At 29.7% G+C, this 15,688-nt stretch overlaps 1 protein-coding gene across 1 annotated transcript; it reads left to right on the top strand.

Moving 5' to 3' along the window:
- The first annotated feature begins 11,516 nt into the window (after window positions 1-11,516).
- Window positions 11,517-14,400, top strand: LOC110691257 (transcription factor HHO3-like). Its single transcript, XM_021868171.1, has 5 exons — window positions 11,517-12,003; window positions 12,144-12,451; window positions 12,575-12,917; window positions 13,113-13,189; window positions 13,896-14,400. Exons 1-5 carry the CDS (start codon window positions 11,880-11,882, stop codon window positions 14,241-14,243), a joined length of 1,200 nt encoding a protein of 399 aa, XP_021723863.1. The 5' UTR covers window positions 11,517-11,879; the 3' UTR covers window positions 14,244-14,400.
- The last annotated feature ends 1,288 nt before the right edge of the window (window positions 14,401-15,688 follow it).

Here is a 15,688-nt window from a genome sequence, read left to right as displayed (position 1 = left end):
TTATGTAATAAATTAATTGTGTTGTAAAACTAAAGTAATATCTTCAGTTTGTACATATGTACTCTTTTTCTCCCAACTCTTTCATACTTTGTAAATATTTGTATAATACTTAAAATTGTCGTACATCAGCTGACAGAAAAAATCTAATCAACTATATATATATATATGTGTGTGTGTGTGTGTATATATGTATATATGTATATATATATGTATATATATATATATGTATATATATATACTTTATTACAAATTCATACTAACCAAGTTGTTGCCCGCGTGCGTAGCACGCGACGCCACAACTAGTAATTTATAAATCTATAATATATATGGCGTATTTACAAAAATCAGTGATACATGAGGTCATAATATCCTAAATCAAGAGGGATATACACCTCTTACATAACACTGTTTGTATCAATGGTATGTTTTTAAAATTGGCATATTGATAAAATGTTTATCTTATTAGTGAACAACCCCAAACCTAGTTATTCTATATAGCGAATGTAATCCTTTTTTATAATATAGGTTATTTAGATATACGATATCATTAATTTATACAATAGTGATAATATGATATGATATAATATGATATATTGATATGATATGATATGATTGGGTTGATATATTCTAATCAATAACATAATACTAAAACAGACATCGGGAATGACACATGTCACTTCCTGGTGTCGTTTTTTCCCTACAAAAACCATTTTCCAAAAATAAATTTTGTTCTAACTTTATTTTTCTTTTTATGTCTTTTTAATTGACAACTAATTTAAGACAATAAATTTATATATTATAATACCAATTAAAGATTCTTATTACTAATATGAATATTATTTGATTAAAAGGTTTTTTTTTTCTTCTTCTGATCTATTACAATCAAATGGATTAATTTTTAGTATGAAATAATAAAAACATATTTACGTTATATTGCATCAAATTGTCTTTAACACATAAATCTATAACTATAACTATATATTATATTTAAGGTGAAACCAAGAATGACATGTGTCATCTCCTTTATTTATTTATTTTGTTTTTGCCAAAGCTTCTTAGAGAATATTTAATACTATGCAATTATATTTCCTTTACTATTTGGTAATTATATTCCATTTATACACATTCAACAAAAATATTATTCTTTTATTTAATACTACGCAATAATATTTTCTTGCATTTAACTTTGTGACGTAATCGGTAATTATTTATATTAATCGTGCATGTCCCACAATTTTCTATGGTATGATATAATTTTATTTTTTATTTTTGTAATTACGAATTTTTCATCTTATTTCGTATGCAATTAGATAATTTTTATAATTAAATATAGTGTTAAATTAATAATAAATAGTGAAAATTACCGTGCATGGCACGGGACCTAATCTAGTATTGGTTAAAATAAGGTTGGCTCCAGATTCCAAAACAATGGTGGTGCATTAGGATCTCAACTTTTTCTGGTCCGGGTCGATTACAGTTGTTATAGGGTAAATTAGGCTTCAGATTGTTTTTTTATGAAATGTGAGTTCAGTTTAAAGTAGAGATATCGAATCTTATTGTATCTCGGGATTCTTTATCAAGTACGTATCTTGAATTCTCTTGTTAGATTGATACTTGTATTAACAATTTAACATCATATCAATTCGGGTCGATTTTGGGATCCCAAACCCTTGGTGGCCTTGGATATAATTGAGTCGGATTTTGCTTGGTTCAAGTTGGTTTATCGGGTAACTAAATTTTTGACAGCTTTAGGGCTAATAAATATTTGGAAAGTAAAGACGTAATTTGTGTTTTGTAGAGCCCAGTATGAAGAAATCTTCTGCTGGGCCTTAATTTTCCAATGTATAAGAGCAACCACGTGGCCCATAATGTATGGCTATTTTGGAGTGGGCTCTGCAATTTGGATGGAGCTACAGCAAAGCTATCAAACTTCAAAAAGATTTCAGTAATTAAAATATCCAAACATGGATTACTTCAAAACATTTTAGTCCGTAGTATACTTTTTCTGTCTTTTTTTACTTGCAATATGTATATTATTTGTAGTGCATTTACTTTAATTATATTTTGTGACTAATATTTAAGAAAAAATATAGTCATTTAAATCTTATTATCTTCGTCTTAATTGTACTTTATGCAAAATTGAATTTTTATAATTTTTCCAAGGACAATTTGCATAAATAATGTTATATCGCAAACTTTTTTTTTTTGACAAAATATCGCAAACTTGCTTCTTATTGCATTAGTATCAAAAATAATTATGCACGCGCTTTCCTTGTAGGATTAGGTCAAGGTTTTTAATTTTTTTTATTAAAAATGTTACTACGTAGTATTATTTTTTATTTTTGCAAAAGCGTAAATCGATATTTATTAATGAAGAACTAACATCGTTAGAAGTTGTTTTTTTTTTATTTTTTTTTTATGAATAAATCGCTAATGTTTCATTGAAATATGAAATGTTTTTCTCTTTTCAAGTCACAATATGAAAATGCTTTTTTCTTTCTCTAGTCACGATTACTTTTATACTATTAGCTTATTCTAAAAGAGGTTTTATTAAAAATAAAACTGCTAATACTATTAAACAAAGTAAGTTTTATTAATAAAACTGTAAACACCAATATTAAAATTATAAAATGCTCCATAAAAATAATTAAGTTGACACAAAATAATCAATAATGTAGACAAAATTTGATTTCAAATGTTGGATATCAATCCATGAGAATCATCAATCAAATTAGTCGTAATCCACAAATTAATGTGATGTGGAGAACTTTACCAAAATGGGCAGGCATATGAGTAGAATATGCTTAGTACACAAACTTCTTATAACATTATTGAAGTGAATTACTGGCACTTCATCTCCATTTGTGATTCTTATGGAGCAATATGTAAGAAAAATACATGACATTATATTTTGATGAATTGATGCCTTGGACTAAATTAAATGATAGATAATAGGTTAATATTATCTTGTTAATATTCTGTAAAGATATATCTAAGTGTAATTTAGTAAATACTAAATGAACCTCGTGCGATGCACGATTTAATTGTATATTTCAAATAAAATATTATACTAAATATATATTTATCTAATAAGCTTTATGATATTTTACTACTTGAATTTTTTTATTATAAAATAAATTATTAACTTTTTTTTTCTCATATTTAGATAAAATTCGTAATATAAATAGATAATATTTTATTTTACAAAGTTTCGTATGTGGCTGGTCACACCGTGTGGTTGGGATTACTTGGTCAGGAGTTACTTGGTTGATCAAGGTTAACTCAATCGATCAGGGGTTATTCGGTCAGTATTTAGATGTGTCTCATCCGGCCACATGATATGACCACAAAAAACGCGCTGATTTTATTTTTATAATTAATATAAAATTTTTGATCTAAAATAAATTGTAATTTTTTTTTCATTGGCTAAAATATAACATTTTCCTATGTGACGCTCTAAATTAATCTTACGTTGCATAATCCTATTGTAGCGTTCTAAAATTATTAATCCTACGTGGCGTTTTTTTTTATTATAATCCTACATAGCGCTTTAAAAAAATTAATCTACGTGGCATAATCTGATTATAGCGTTATAAAAATATTATCCTAAGTGGCACTCTAATAATTTTTTAAAAAACAAAATCCTATGTGGCGCTCTAAAAACTCAGGAAAAAACTTCCCTATACACTATATATATATTAAATTGTATTCTCGTAATTACGTTTGTAATCACCTATATATGTTCAGTTAATGAGAATACTCCGACTAAGGAGAATTACATTATTCAACATGGTATCAAGAGCCAGCGTGACACAAAGGTCACAGGTTCGAATCTCATCCACCTCTCCTTTCAAAGTGGAATATTAAGCGCATGGTATGAGGAGGGCCCATACTGCATCTACACTTCAAGCCCAACTGGCTTTCGTGTGAGGGGGCGTGATAGAGTATAAAACATATTCCTAGACCTCAACCATCAGCTTAAACTTTTGGTTGGGTTGGTCCTTTAACATTAAACTTGTGGCATTATAAGTCCACATCTTAAATCTTAATACATGCACTCTTGTAGTTTCTAGAAGCACAATATTTATAAAATCAATCAATCATTGATAGAGTATTAAACATATTCTTGGGGTTCAACCATTAGGTTAAGCTTTTGGTTGAGTTGGTCCTTTAGCATGATATTGGAGCCAGCGTGACACAAAGATCACGGGTTCAAATCTTATCCATCCCCCACTTTCAAGTGGAATATTAAGCGCTGGGTATGAGAAGGGCCCATGCTGCATCCACACTCCAAGTCCAACGGGCTGTCGTGTGAGGGAGTGTGATAAAGTATAAAACATATTCCTAGATTTCAACCATCAGTTTAAGTTTTTTGTTGAATCGGTCTTTTAACAATCATATATTTATAAGGTCCCTAAAAATGGTCCCGAAGCCTAAACAACCTCATTTTTTTGATAGAATACTTAGCATCAATTTTGCCATAGGGAAGATTCTTATCTTTGACTTTAAGTGCAGATTCTCTGTTACTCAAAGGATATTCCATTTATAAGAAAAGAATAAGGATTTTTAGTGCATAATTTATGGCCCGTTAATTTATTTTTGAAATAAATAAATAAATATTAGATGTATTAATATGAATTTTATTTTTATTTTTTATTAAGAAAAAAACAATTCGTTGCATGATTGATGATTCACTAGTTGGATCAAAAGAACAGAACTTAAAAAATACAAATTTGTGTTATTGTATAGAGATTGATTCTGTATCAACATCGTGCATGACTGCATGGTGCATGCATGCTGTTAAATTTTGGGATTTTAACTTCAGAGTACCTTTTATTTATTTATTTATAGAGTATTTAAAATCTGAAATGAGCAAATTTCGGAGAAGTATTGGCGCATAGGGCCTATGTGCCAATGAAACATATAGGATGGCATTTTTGTGAATAATGGGAACATGAGAAAAAGCAGTGGTGGAAAATTTGATGGCAAAAGGTACCACTACATACATAATAGTACATTAAATGTACCACTACATGCATAATGGTACATTAAATATACCATTGTACCATTAAGAGAGAGAAAAAAAATAATAATAACCCTAGGTTGCTCTCTTATGTACTTGTGAAACACATAGGCCCTATGCGCCTAGATGCACTTGTAAATTTCATCAAATGAGCAAAAAGTCAATTATAGGTGCAATCACATCTCTAAGTGCACTAGGGTGCAAGATGCAGGTCAGTAGGTGCTTGCAAAATAAATTAAGGTGAATAATTTAAAAAATATTGATGAATAGTATACAAATGTGTATGGAGTAACATTTAACATCAAGCCATTAAGTGTTTAAGTTAATTATTTTTCAAAATATGTACCGAGTATATATTTAGAATTTCATTTGGTAGGGTTTTGACTTTTGTCACTTTAAAAGTACAACCAAGCACATATATATACCACTAGATTAACTTTGGTTTTCATGACAATAGACACATAAACATAAGCCATATACACCATATATATTTTTCTAATAATCAACAATGACAACAAAAAAAAGTGGAAATTTGGTCAAGAAGCATGAATTTTTTGGGGAGCCTAAGTTCTACAGATTGATTAAATTTCCATTACCAAATATTACATTTAGCTTTGAGATTGTACAAGTTAACAATCTTAATATATTGTGGAGGTAACCAAAACCGAAATAGAGTAATTCAAAATTGGTGTTATAGTACGTTCTGACCTTTCACTCATTTTATCTTACTCCGAATTAATTTTGTATCTTTTATTTTTAACCCAACCTCCCTTCTACATTATCCACTTCTTATATTTTTATCACCAATTTCTTAAATTCTTGTGAGAATACTAAATGTCAAGTATAAATAGCTTAGACACGGGGGTAATATGTATGAAACACTATATATAATAATGTAATAGAATTCAAATTGTATTGCAATCTTTGTCTTGATGATATTTTATTTATTATACATTTGTTTATTAGACGGAAGCTTAGACGGCGTGCTCTCGCGTTTAAAAATTCCTTGCTTTAAGTTAAATACACCGGATAAGTTTTGGGTTGATACCACAAATTATTGATTGGATTTTGGAATAATCTTTTGACTTAAATGTCAATGTTTGCTTATGATTGATAATCATGAGTTGTTAGAACATCTCTAATGGCAAGCTAATTGTCAAAATAGCTTTCCATGCCAAGTGAGATTTCAAGCTAATTTCCTTTGGACCTAGTTTGTTTCACAATGGTTAGCTACTTTCTAGTGTGTTAATTAAACTAGCCTCAATTATTAAGTTAGTTTTATTTACTTTATTTTACTAATTACCAATCTCTCATCTTTAGAAAATTGTTATCACAAGCAAATTTGTTTGGTCAAGCTAATTGTATATTTTCGCTCCAATGGTCAAGATAGTAACTAGAGACAATTTTTGAAAGCTGCAAGAAAGTTCCAAGTTACAACCATTATTGGAGATACTCTTGTACAACTTTCTTTTTTCCAATAATGTTCATTGTTTTCTTTGATAAATAAGATTTTATCGTTAAATTTACAATTGGTACACAAACTTAATTAATACTTCATCGATCTTTAAATTTCTTGTTGTTTAATAAGAATCTTGCAGTTATTAACTTTTTAAGGGAATTTTCTACATTATTCCAATTATATTAGAAAAAAAATATATTATATAGTCATGTGTAATTTTATTCGATTCATTTCAATTAATAATACTATAAAATCAAATGTATATGAGTTACATAGTGTGCATGCATAAACTAGATAAGTAGATGTACATTCCTCAAAAAAAAAAAAAAAAAAAAAAAAAAAAAAAAAGATATAAGTAAATGTACAAGTAATATTGACCGAGTCTTATCATTTTATTTTGATAAAATTTTGATAAAGTTTATTATAACTAGCTTTTTGGAAGATTGGAGAGCATAAAAAAGGGGGGTAAGGGAGGAATATGAGTGTAAAACTACAAGAGGGCAAAGTTAGAATTTTCAAGTAAGCATTTTCCTTTCCTCTTTTTTTAATATAAAATAACTACTTCGTTTAAAATTTCATTTTATTGAGTAAAGAAGACTACAAATATATGACATCATTAACCAATGTGAAGCAAGACATTTATACACTACAAAAATAAAAGCTTTTTAGCAATTAAGTTTGGCAATAGATTTTTAAAACGTTGCTATTAATAATTTTTTTCATTGTCTAATTATAAAAAGCGATATTTTATGCTTTAGTTTTTTAATAATTAATGGCTACGTGTTTTTGATTTGTTGTTGTTTAAAACAAATTTCTTATTGGTTGTTTCTAGATAACATCATATTTTTGTCTTGTTGCCATATAGCAACAAACTATGGCAACTGATATTTTATTTGTATTGATTTAGAAAAGAAACAAGTCATCTAAACTATTGTTGCTAGATGATAATGTATTTTTTATTTGTTGCCATTTACCAATGTCAGTTAATGACAACGAAATTTTTATTTGTTGCCATTGTAGATACTCTTCTTATTATTTGTTGCTATAATGACATCAAATTCTAGTTTATTACCATTAGAAACAAGTTGTGTTACAGTTTGTTGTTAATTTATATGTAGGCCACTTTTAGCTATTAAATATAATATTATTTGGAGACACTCTTCTTATTATTTGTTGCTATAATGACATCAAATTCTAGTTTATTACCATTAGAAACAAGTTGTGTTACAGTTTGTTGTTAATTTATATGTAGGCCACTTTTAGCTATTAAATATAATATTATTTGGAGACACTCTTCTTATTATTTGTTGCTATAATGACATCAAATAGAGACGGATTTCAATTCCGTCTCTAATTTAGAGACGGATTTTTGATTTCGTCCCCAATTTAGAGACAGATTTTTCAATTCCGTATCTAATATTTTGTTCACTTATTATCAATTATGTGCATAGAAGTAAACAAATAGTACTTGGTATAGTTGGTAAGAGTTTCACCATGTGATATTGAGGTCCCAGGTTCGACTCCTACCAACTGCGATTCTTGAGACTGGGGATTCAAAGAGTCTTATATGCAAAGCCGAGCCGAGTTGACCCGAGTGAGGTTTCGGATTGGTCAAGGGATTGGGTTACAGTGTTGATAGCAGCCAATATTAATGATTTGTTGCTATTTTTAGGAACCAACATTAATAATTTGTTGCTATTTTTAGAAACCAACATTAATAATTTGTTGCTACTTTTAGCAACAACCAATGATAATTTGTTGCCAAAGTTGACAACGCATGCACCAAGAACAACAACCATCATGAAAACTATATTTAAATGAATAAAATATTGCAACAAAATTGTTTTGCAACTGGTAGCCAAAATTCCATGAAAACAAGCCTTTTAGCAACAACAAATTTTCGTTTCCAACCCGTTGCTAACTAGAGTTGGCAACAGATTTTTTATGAATAGCAACAAATTTTAGTTGTTTCTATAATTTTGTAGTGATAGAGTATAGTGGATATGCTCCTTTTTATAGGAAGGTTTGAAAGTGTCACAGTACACAATCATCATATTCAATAATGGTATTGCATATGTGCTCATACAAAAAGTAGGAAGGAAAATACATCACAATTGCATCAATGCATGTAATTTACAATCAATAATAATTTAATTAGGCAATAAAATGGTGAACAAATAGAACAATCTTGTCTACACAATGTTTTGTTTAGTGTGATAGTAATGGAATTAGTGGAACTTGATTTTCATCTCCTAAAAAAATTGTGAGATGATGAAATTCCCAAATAACCATTTCTATGTTTGCTCCCTTCTTATCCTAAAATTGGTGGACATTTTAAAATAACCTACTCTTCAAATTTATCTTATTTTTCCTTTTACTCGGCTCTCAAAATTATATCCAAACATCAATTAGAATCCTCAATGATCATCCTTATCCTATTCTATCCAATAATACAGAATTAAATTTGGTTGTAATAACTTACAAGTAAGTGTTAAGTATAATGACTCTTATCTATAATAATGCTACAACGCTCTATACTCTATTGCTCCTAATAATAGTCATTTTTAAAGTGTGTTTATTCTTTATCACGATAAAATTTTCTTAGCCAATGTCAATTAGAAAAATGGTATCAACAACATATGCTATTAATAGGAATAATACCTAATAAATTTTGTGCTAAGTTTTTGTTTGTAAATATAATAATACGTACGTGTAATTGTCAAATAAGAATAAACACCTTTTCTATATTAAAACAAAAAGAATAAAAATAGCACTTTAAATGGATAAAATGCTAAAAGTGATTAGATTAATAACACTTGAATTAAATTAACATAGTTCCAAAGGATTACACATTGACATATTATGAAATTTTCTTATCCGATCCCTTCTTAGTTCTTAGTATGCATGCAAAAATATCAAAACGGCTTTTCCTTAAAAATAGGCGTATATAAAATTATTTTTATGTGATATAATCAAAATACTATAGTCTTATCCATAGGAAACTTGTAGAAGATTGGTTCAAAATATCATGGAAAATACGTACATTAATAGCAATCAAAGAATTCACCTGTTTTTTCAAACTTGAAAAAGAAAATTTCATGGGAAATATCTGACAGCAGTAATGGATAAGGACAAATTACAAATATCATGCTTTTGTAAGCTTTGATTGGTTAGTGTTATCCAGCTAGATTATTATTAGTAATTCCACCTAATGACAATTAGGATTAATTCCACTTTTAATGCAAAAGAGTGTGTTTAATTAAGTGGCTCTACAAGATTGTTGGAGCTATATTGTAGTATCACTAAATGACTACGTACGTAACCATATGGTAATTGCAAATTTTTAATCAAATTCTTGACCTTCTTTACTATAATAACATGATATCTCCGCCAGTAGATATTTGTGATTTATGTGATGTCAATTAGGGATTATAATTTAGAGTGATTACGCCTATTATTGCATATAAAACGCTCATTATATACAAGCTTATCTCTTGTAAGAATTTATGTTTAGTTGGCCTTACCCCAGTACTAATTAAAGACATCTAAAGAAGCAGACATTTAAAAAAAACTTGAAGGGCCAAAATAAACTTGATACCAAATGACTTTTCAAATAAAGAATTATTGAAGCTAACAAAATAGTAGTAGTGAATTGTCTATCATGTGCTTTATTCGTACTATATCATCTAACCTGAATTTGCTCACATTAAGACTACAATTTTAAGATTCACTATAACAAATAATTTATGCATGAAACTATGTTTATTATATTATATTGTAAATTTTTATTGTATAGCCTGGAAAACATATAAACCCAAGCTCAAATAAAATAATTTTTAAAGGGCATAGTTTTTTTTTTAAAAAAAAAAAATAATTGGCTCTTAGTTAAGGGCAAGGGTCAAATAATTAAGGTACCAAATTAAAACAAAAGAGTCCTAATTTTATCACTTCTATTCTAAATAATGTAAGTTTCCCAAAAAATATGGGAAGATAAGACCTAATCATACGCGGCGTGAGCAAGTGAAAGCATGCTTGCAAGATTCTCCTGCCTTAGCGGCACGGCTTCGTACGTGATTCTTCAACACTTTATTCACTTTTTTATTTCTAAAATTAATTATTATAATTAATAATAATGAAATTAATTAGAGTATATTCTTTATGAAATGAAAATGCCTCCTAACTTATACCCAATTTAATTGGCCAATTAGCACTTAATACTATTTGCTAGTTGTCACACAACACACTCAAATTTAAAAACTATAGTAATACTTAGTAGTATGAATTAAATCATTATCAAGTAGGTCCAAGAAAATAGAGAGACGAAATAATTTGATCATATATGTATATGAGGAGAATAGGATGGTAATAGAATTTAATTGACTTATCAAGTAAAATAGTACTAGCATATTAATAAGTACTAGCCTATGATGAGAATACGATAATTTATTCATATTTTTAATACAAGTTATGCACATCACTACTTATGCTAATACTTCCATGCATTAGCGGCAACGATAATAATAAAATTTAGATAAATAGTCTAATCAAGGTTTAGCCTAATACTTCGTATGTATTTAGTCACATATTATGCTAATCATTATTACATGTATTTAGTCACATATTATGCTAATCATTCTTACAATCTTATATGTATTTAGTCACACATTATGCTAGTCTTAAAAATGATGAAAGAATAAAAACAAGAGCACTAATATTTCAATTATTTATTTCAAATAAAATCTTACATCAGCACGATACATCTTAAAATGATAAAGTTAGAGGAATATTTCATCTCTACCTTTACCCCGTCCAATTCTCAATAGACACAACCTATCACATAGTATTCATTATTCGAGCTATTATAATTTTTTATCTCGATATGTTTTATTTGACAAACTCCAAAAAATTGTCAAATAATACATTGACATCAATAATAAAATAAGTAAAGTCATAAACAACTACTACTAGCTAGGACTTAGGAGATTATTTAAAAAAAAAAAAAAAAAAACGGACGAAAAGGAATCAAAACCTCGAATATTCATCCAACTCTTTATAAAGCTACCTTTTTTCTCTTTCACTAGAAACAAGGAAAATAAGAAAGAGAAAATATTGAAAAAGATTCGTTAGTGTTACGCGACGGGCCGACTTTGATACCTTTGTTCTAATCTTATTTCTTCATTTTTTCCTAAAAATAAACCCCAGAAAAAAAATAATTATAAAAACTTAGGTGTCAAGTTTATTCTTTTGTGATTCTACTCAGATCCCTTTGTTCTTTATTATTCAACCCCACCATATTATTCAACCTTCATAAATCACAACTTTTCTACATTTTTAGTTCCTCAAAAGTTGATAATATTTCATTTTCTTAGGTGATAAAAACCAAAACAATAAAAAAAAATGATGGATTTTAGAAATAATATGCAGAAATGTCAGGAATATATTCATGCGTTAGAAGATGAAAAGAAGAAGATTCAAGTTTTTCAGCGTGAACTTCCTCTATGTTTAGAGCTTGTTACTCAAGGTAATTATCGATAATATTAATATCAATATCGTATCATCAATTTGAGTGTGTGACGCATTACATATTGAAACTATATTTTATGTTGTATTATTATTTTTGTGGTTATGAAATTGATTTATGTGTATTTTTTTTTATTACAGCAATTGAAGCATGTAAACAACAATTGTGTGGAAATGGGACAACTACTACAACAGAGTGTTTAAATGGTCATTCAGAGTGTTCAGAACAAACAACAAGCGATGGTCCAATTTTGGAGGAATTTATGCCCTTAAAAAGGAGTAATTCTACAGATGATGAAGAAGATGAACTTGAATCAGAAAAACCCCAAATTAACAATGTTAATGTTAATAACAATAATAAAAGCAATGAAAAATCTGGGAAGAAATCAGACTGGCTTAGATCTGTTCAGTTATGGAACCAAACCCCAGATCCACCTACCACTCAAGAGGTTGGTTTTCTAAATTTTATAAAAATTTATGTTATATAGATTTTTGAAATGGGTTTTTTGTTTAATTTTCTGGGTTTAATTTAGTTTTAGCTAATTTAATGTAATTTTGGAATAATATTGTAGGATCATCAGCCAAAGAAAGTGGTGGTTGTTGAGGTGAAGAGGAATGGTGGAGGTGGTGCATTTCAACCATTTCAAAAGGAAAAGAATATCAATGGAAAAGAAAATAATGACAACAACATTAGCAATAATAATAAACAACAACCGGCATCGACGCCGGCCGCCTCCGCTTGCTCGAGTGCTCAGGAGGCGGAGATGGGACCGAGTAGTGGCGGAAGCGGCGGCAGTGGTGGTGGAAGCAAGAAGGAAAAGGATGCACAATCACAAAGGAAAGCTAGGAGGTGTTGGTCTCCTGAGTTGCATAGGAGGTTTGTGCATGCTCTTCAACAACTTGGTGGATCACATGGTAAGATTTTGATCTTACATTATATTATAGTCATGTACTAATGTAGCTAGTACCATGTAACATATGCATTAAATTAATTGATTAATTAATTGATCAATTGATTTAGTGTGATATGAATTTGAATTGTTTATGTGTGAAATATGGGCTTAAAATTGAGTATTGATTGGTTGATTGATGATTGGATTTGAATTGCAGTTGCTACTCCAAAGCAAATAAGGGATTTGATGAAGGTGGATGGACTTACCAATGATGAAGTTAAAAGCCATTTGCAGGTTTGTACATTATTTTGTAGTTTATTTTTGTCTAATTTCTCGAATTATTGGTATTGTTGTGTGTCGTGGTGCGTTACTCTGTAAATATTTACTAGTTTGGAGTTTTATTAATTTTGTAGCAAATTCTGGTTATTACGTGAAATTCAAATTTAAATATTCTGATTTCATCTACCTATATAATCTTTTAATTAATCAAATTACGCTAAATTAAAGCCAAATCTCATATTCGAATTGGAGATCCCATGTGCAATATGAAGATTCCCTTTGGTAATATGATTTGGATCTTCAATTGTCAAAATTTTACTACCCTGTCAAATGACAGAGGTCTACAATAAAACGATCCTTTCACGTCTTAATTTTATATTTCGACTAATTCTTTTTTCACTTTTAGTCAATTTTTACTCAACCAAAGGTAAATCTTAACTTTGAATCATTTCTTGCATATGTTACTTGGTCAAAGATGATATACTTTTTAGAAAAATGGCCTTTTAAATTGCCCTTTTCCATTCTCCCTCTAGTAATGTTACACCATGTGAATCTTACCTTTTTCATTATTCAATTGACCTCACCTTGAGAAGCTTTTATCATTGCATGTTTACCATTCTCGACCAACTAATTCGCAAAATCAATTTACTAATTGAATAATTATGTTATAAAGCACAATTTGCTGAATTCTTAATATCTTTCAACACGTTTATTTTTACAGAAATATCGTCTGCACACAAGAAGACCAAGTTCAGGTGTTCACAACAACGCTAATCAACAGACTCCTCAATTCGTAGTCGTAGGAGGCATTTGGGTGCCTCCAGAGTATGCTGCAACGACAGCAGGTGACACGAACACGGTTACTGCTCCTGGCAGCATCTACGCCCCCATAGCAACTGTGGCAACACCACCACACTTGCGCCAAACATCTCCACATATGCAACATCAAAAACAGTCGAGTCAATCACATTGCGAAGAAAGGGGAAGTCATAGCGAGGGAGGTGTTCATTCGAACTCCCCTGCTACGTCGTCTTCTACCCACACAACCACGGCTTCTCATGCACATTAGAGTGATCCTTGGTCTTGTATCTTTTTGTTTCCAAATTCATAGAAAGGTGTAGAAATTTTGTAACAAGACATCGGTGGAACACTCTTTTTGTATTATGAGGAAGATAAATACTAGACCAATTGACAGTTATAGAAAAAATGTTTGTTAATTCTTTGTATAATTTACTCTTCTTCGTACATTTTGGAAATAATCTTTTAGTTGAAGTGCCATTCAATGTTGAAGTTGAATGACCTATACAACCTGCTCATGTTCTTGATCATTTTTTCTCGTTTCTATTGTTAAATTTTCTTTTATTGTCCGTCTTTATGTTGGTCTGTATGGCTAAATTACAAATAATTAGTGTTAAACCTATATTTTGTTCACCTTAATGTAAAGGATAATCAAATCATTATCAGTTATTGTGTTAATTGTGTAATCCCTTGGTTTACTCTTTAGGTTGATAGTCAAAGATATCCGTTATTCTTGTCTAATGTACCTAAACAAATACTCTAATGTATCTAGTTATAGTGTAATGCTTACTTATGTACTATAAATACTCTTGTATACTCTTCAATATAATAAAGCTTTCTAACATTTTCTTTTTCATAACTCTATCATGGTATTTGAGCTTTTGATCCATCTTTTCTTGCTTCCGCTACTACCATGGCTACACTATCAAAACCCTTTGCTGGCACCGACAAATGATGGTAACCGTACCAAACTTCCTTCTCGAAAAGCTTCAACCAAAATCACACTTTTCGATCAACTCTTTTAACACCCCGTATTTCATATACCAAGAGATGTCAATTATCATTTTTATTTCACCAAACCCCTTACGGAGAAACAATCCCTTTTCGGCATCCCGTATTGCCAAACATGAAATTATCTCTCCAAAAAAACCATTATAGAGAAACATAACATTCTTTCCATTTTAAACGACCATCAACACCATTACATTTTTTTCTATCTCACCTTCAATAGTTGTGAAGGAATCCCTATATTTTTATTCTTCTCCCATACGTTGCAATCACATGCTAGCAAAACTCTTCATTTTAATTTTGCAATCAACTGTTCACATGTCTGAACAACCGTGAAAAGCACCCATTAACAACTCCGATCCTTATTCTTTATACATTGTCTTTTCATATTACTTTTTACCTTTTATAATCTCTTCCCCACCATACACCTTTATCCCACAAAAAACCCTTAAATAATCAAGTAACTCTCTCCAAACCCTCTCGGAGAATTACGATACAACTCTTCTCACATACACTTCACTTCCTACCTGAACAAGATATGCAGTACTATATCCAAGATTGGTCTCTCGTTCCGAACATCCGTCTTGCGAGGGTGTGTAAAGGATAATCAAATCATTATCAGTTATTGTGTTAATTGTGTATCCCTTGATTTACTCTTTAGGTTGATAGTCAAAGATATTCCTTATTCCTGTCTAATATACCTAGACA

Source organism: Chenopodium quinoa, unplaced genomic scaffold (genome assembly GCF_001683475.1).
Source record: "Chenopodium quinoa cultivar QQ74 unplaced genomic scaffold, ASM168347v1, whole genome shotgun sequence".
Lineage (NCBI taxonomy): Eukaryota > Viridiplantae > Streptophyta > Magnoliopsida > Caryophyllales > Amaranthaceae > Chenopodium > Chenopodium quinoa.
Note: the sequence above shows the minus strand (reverse complement) of the source record. Positions and strands in the feature narration are given on the sequence as shown.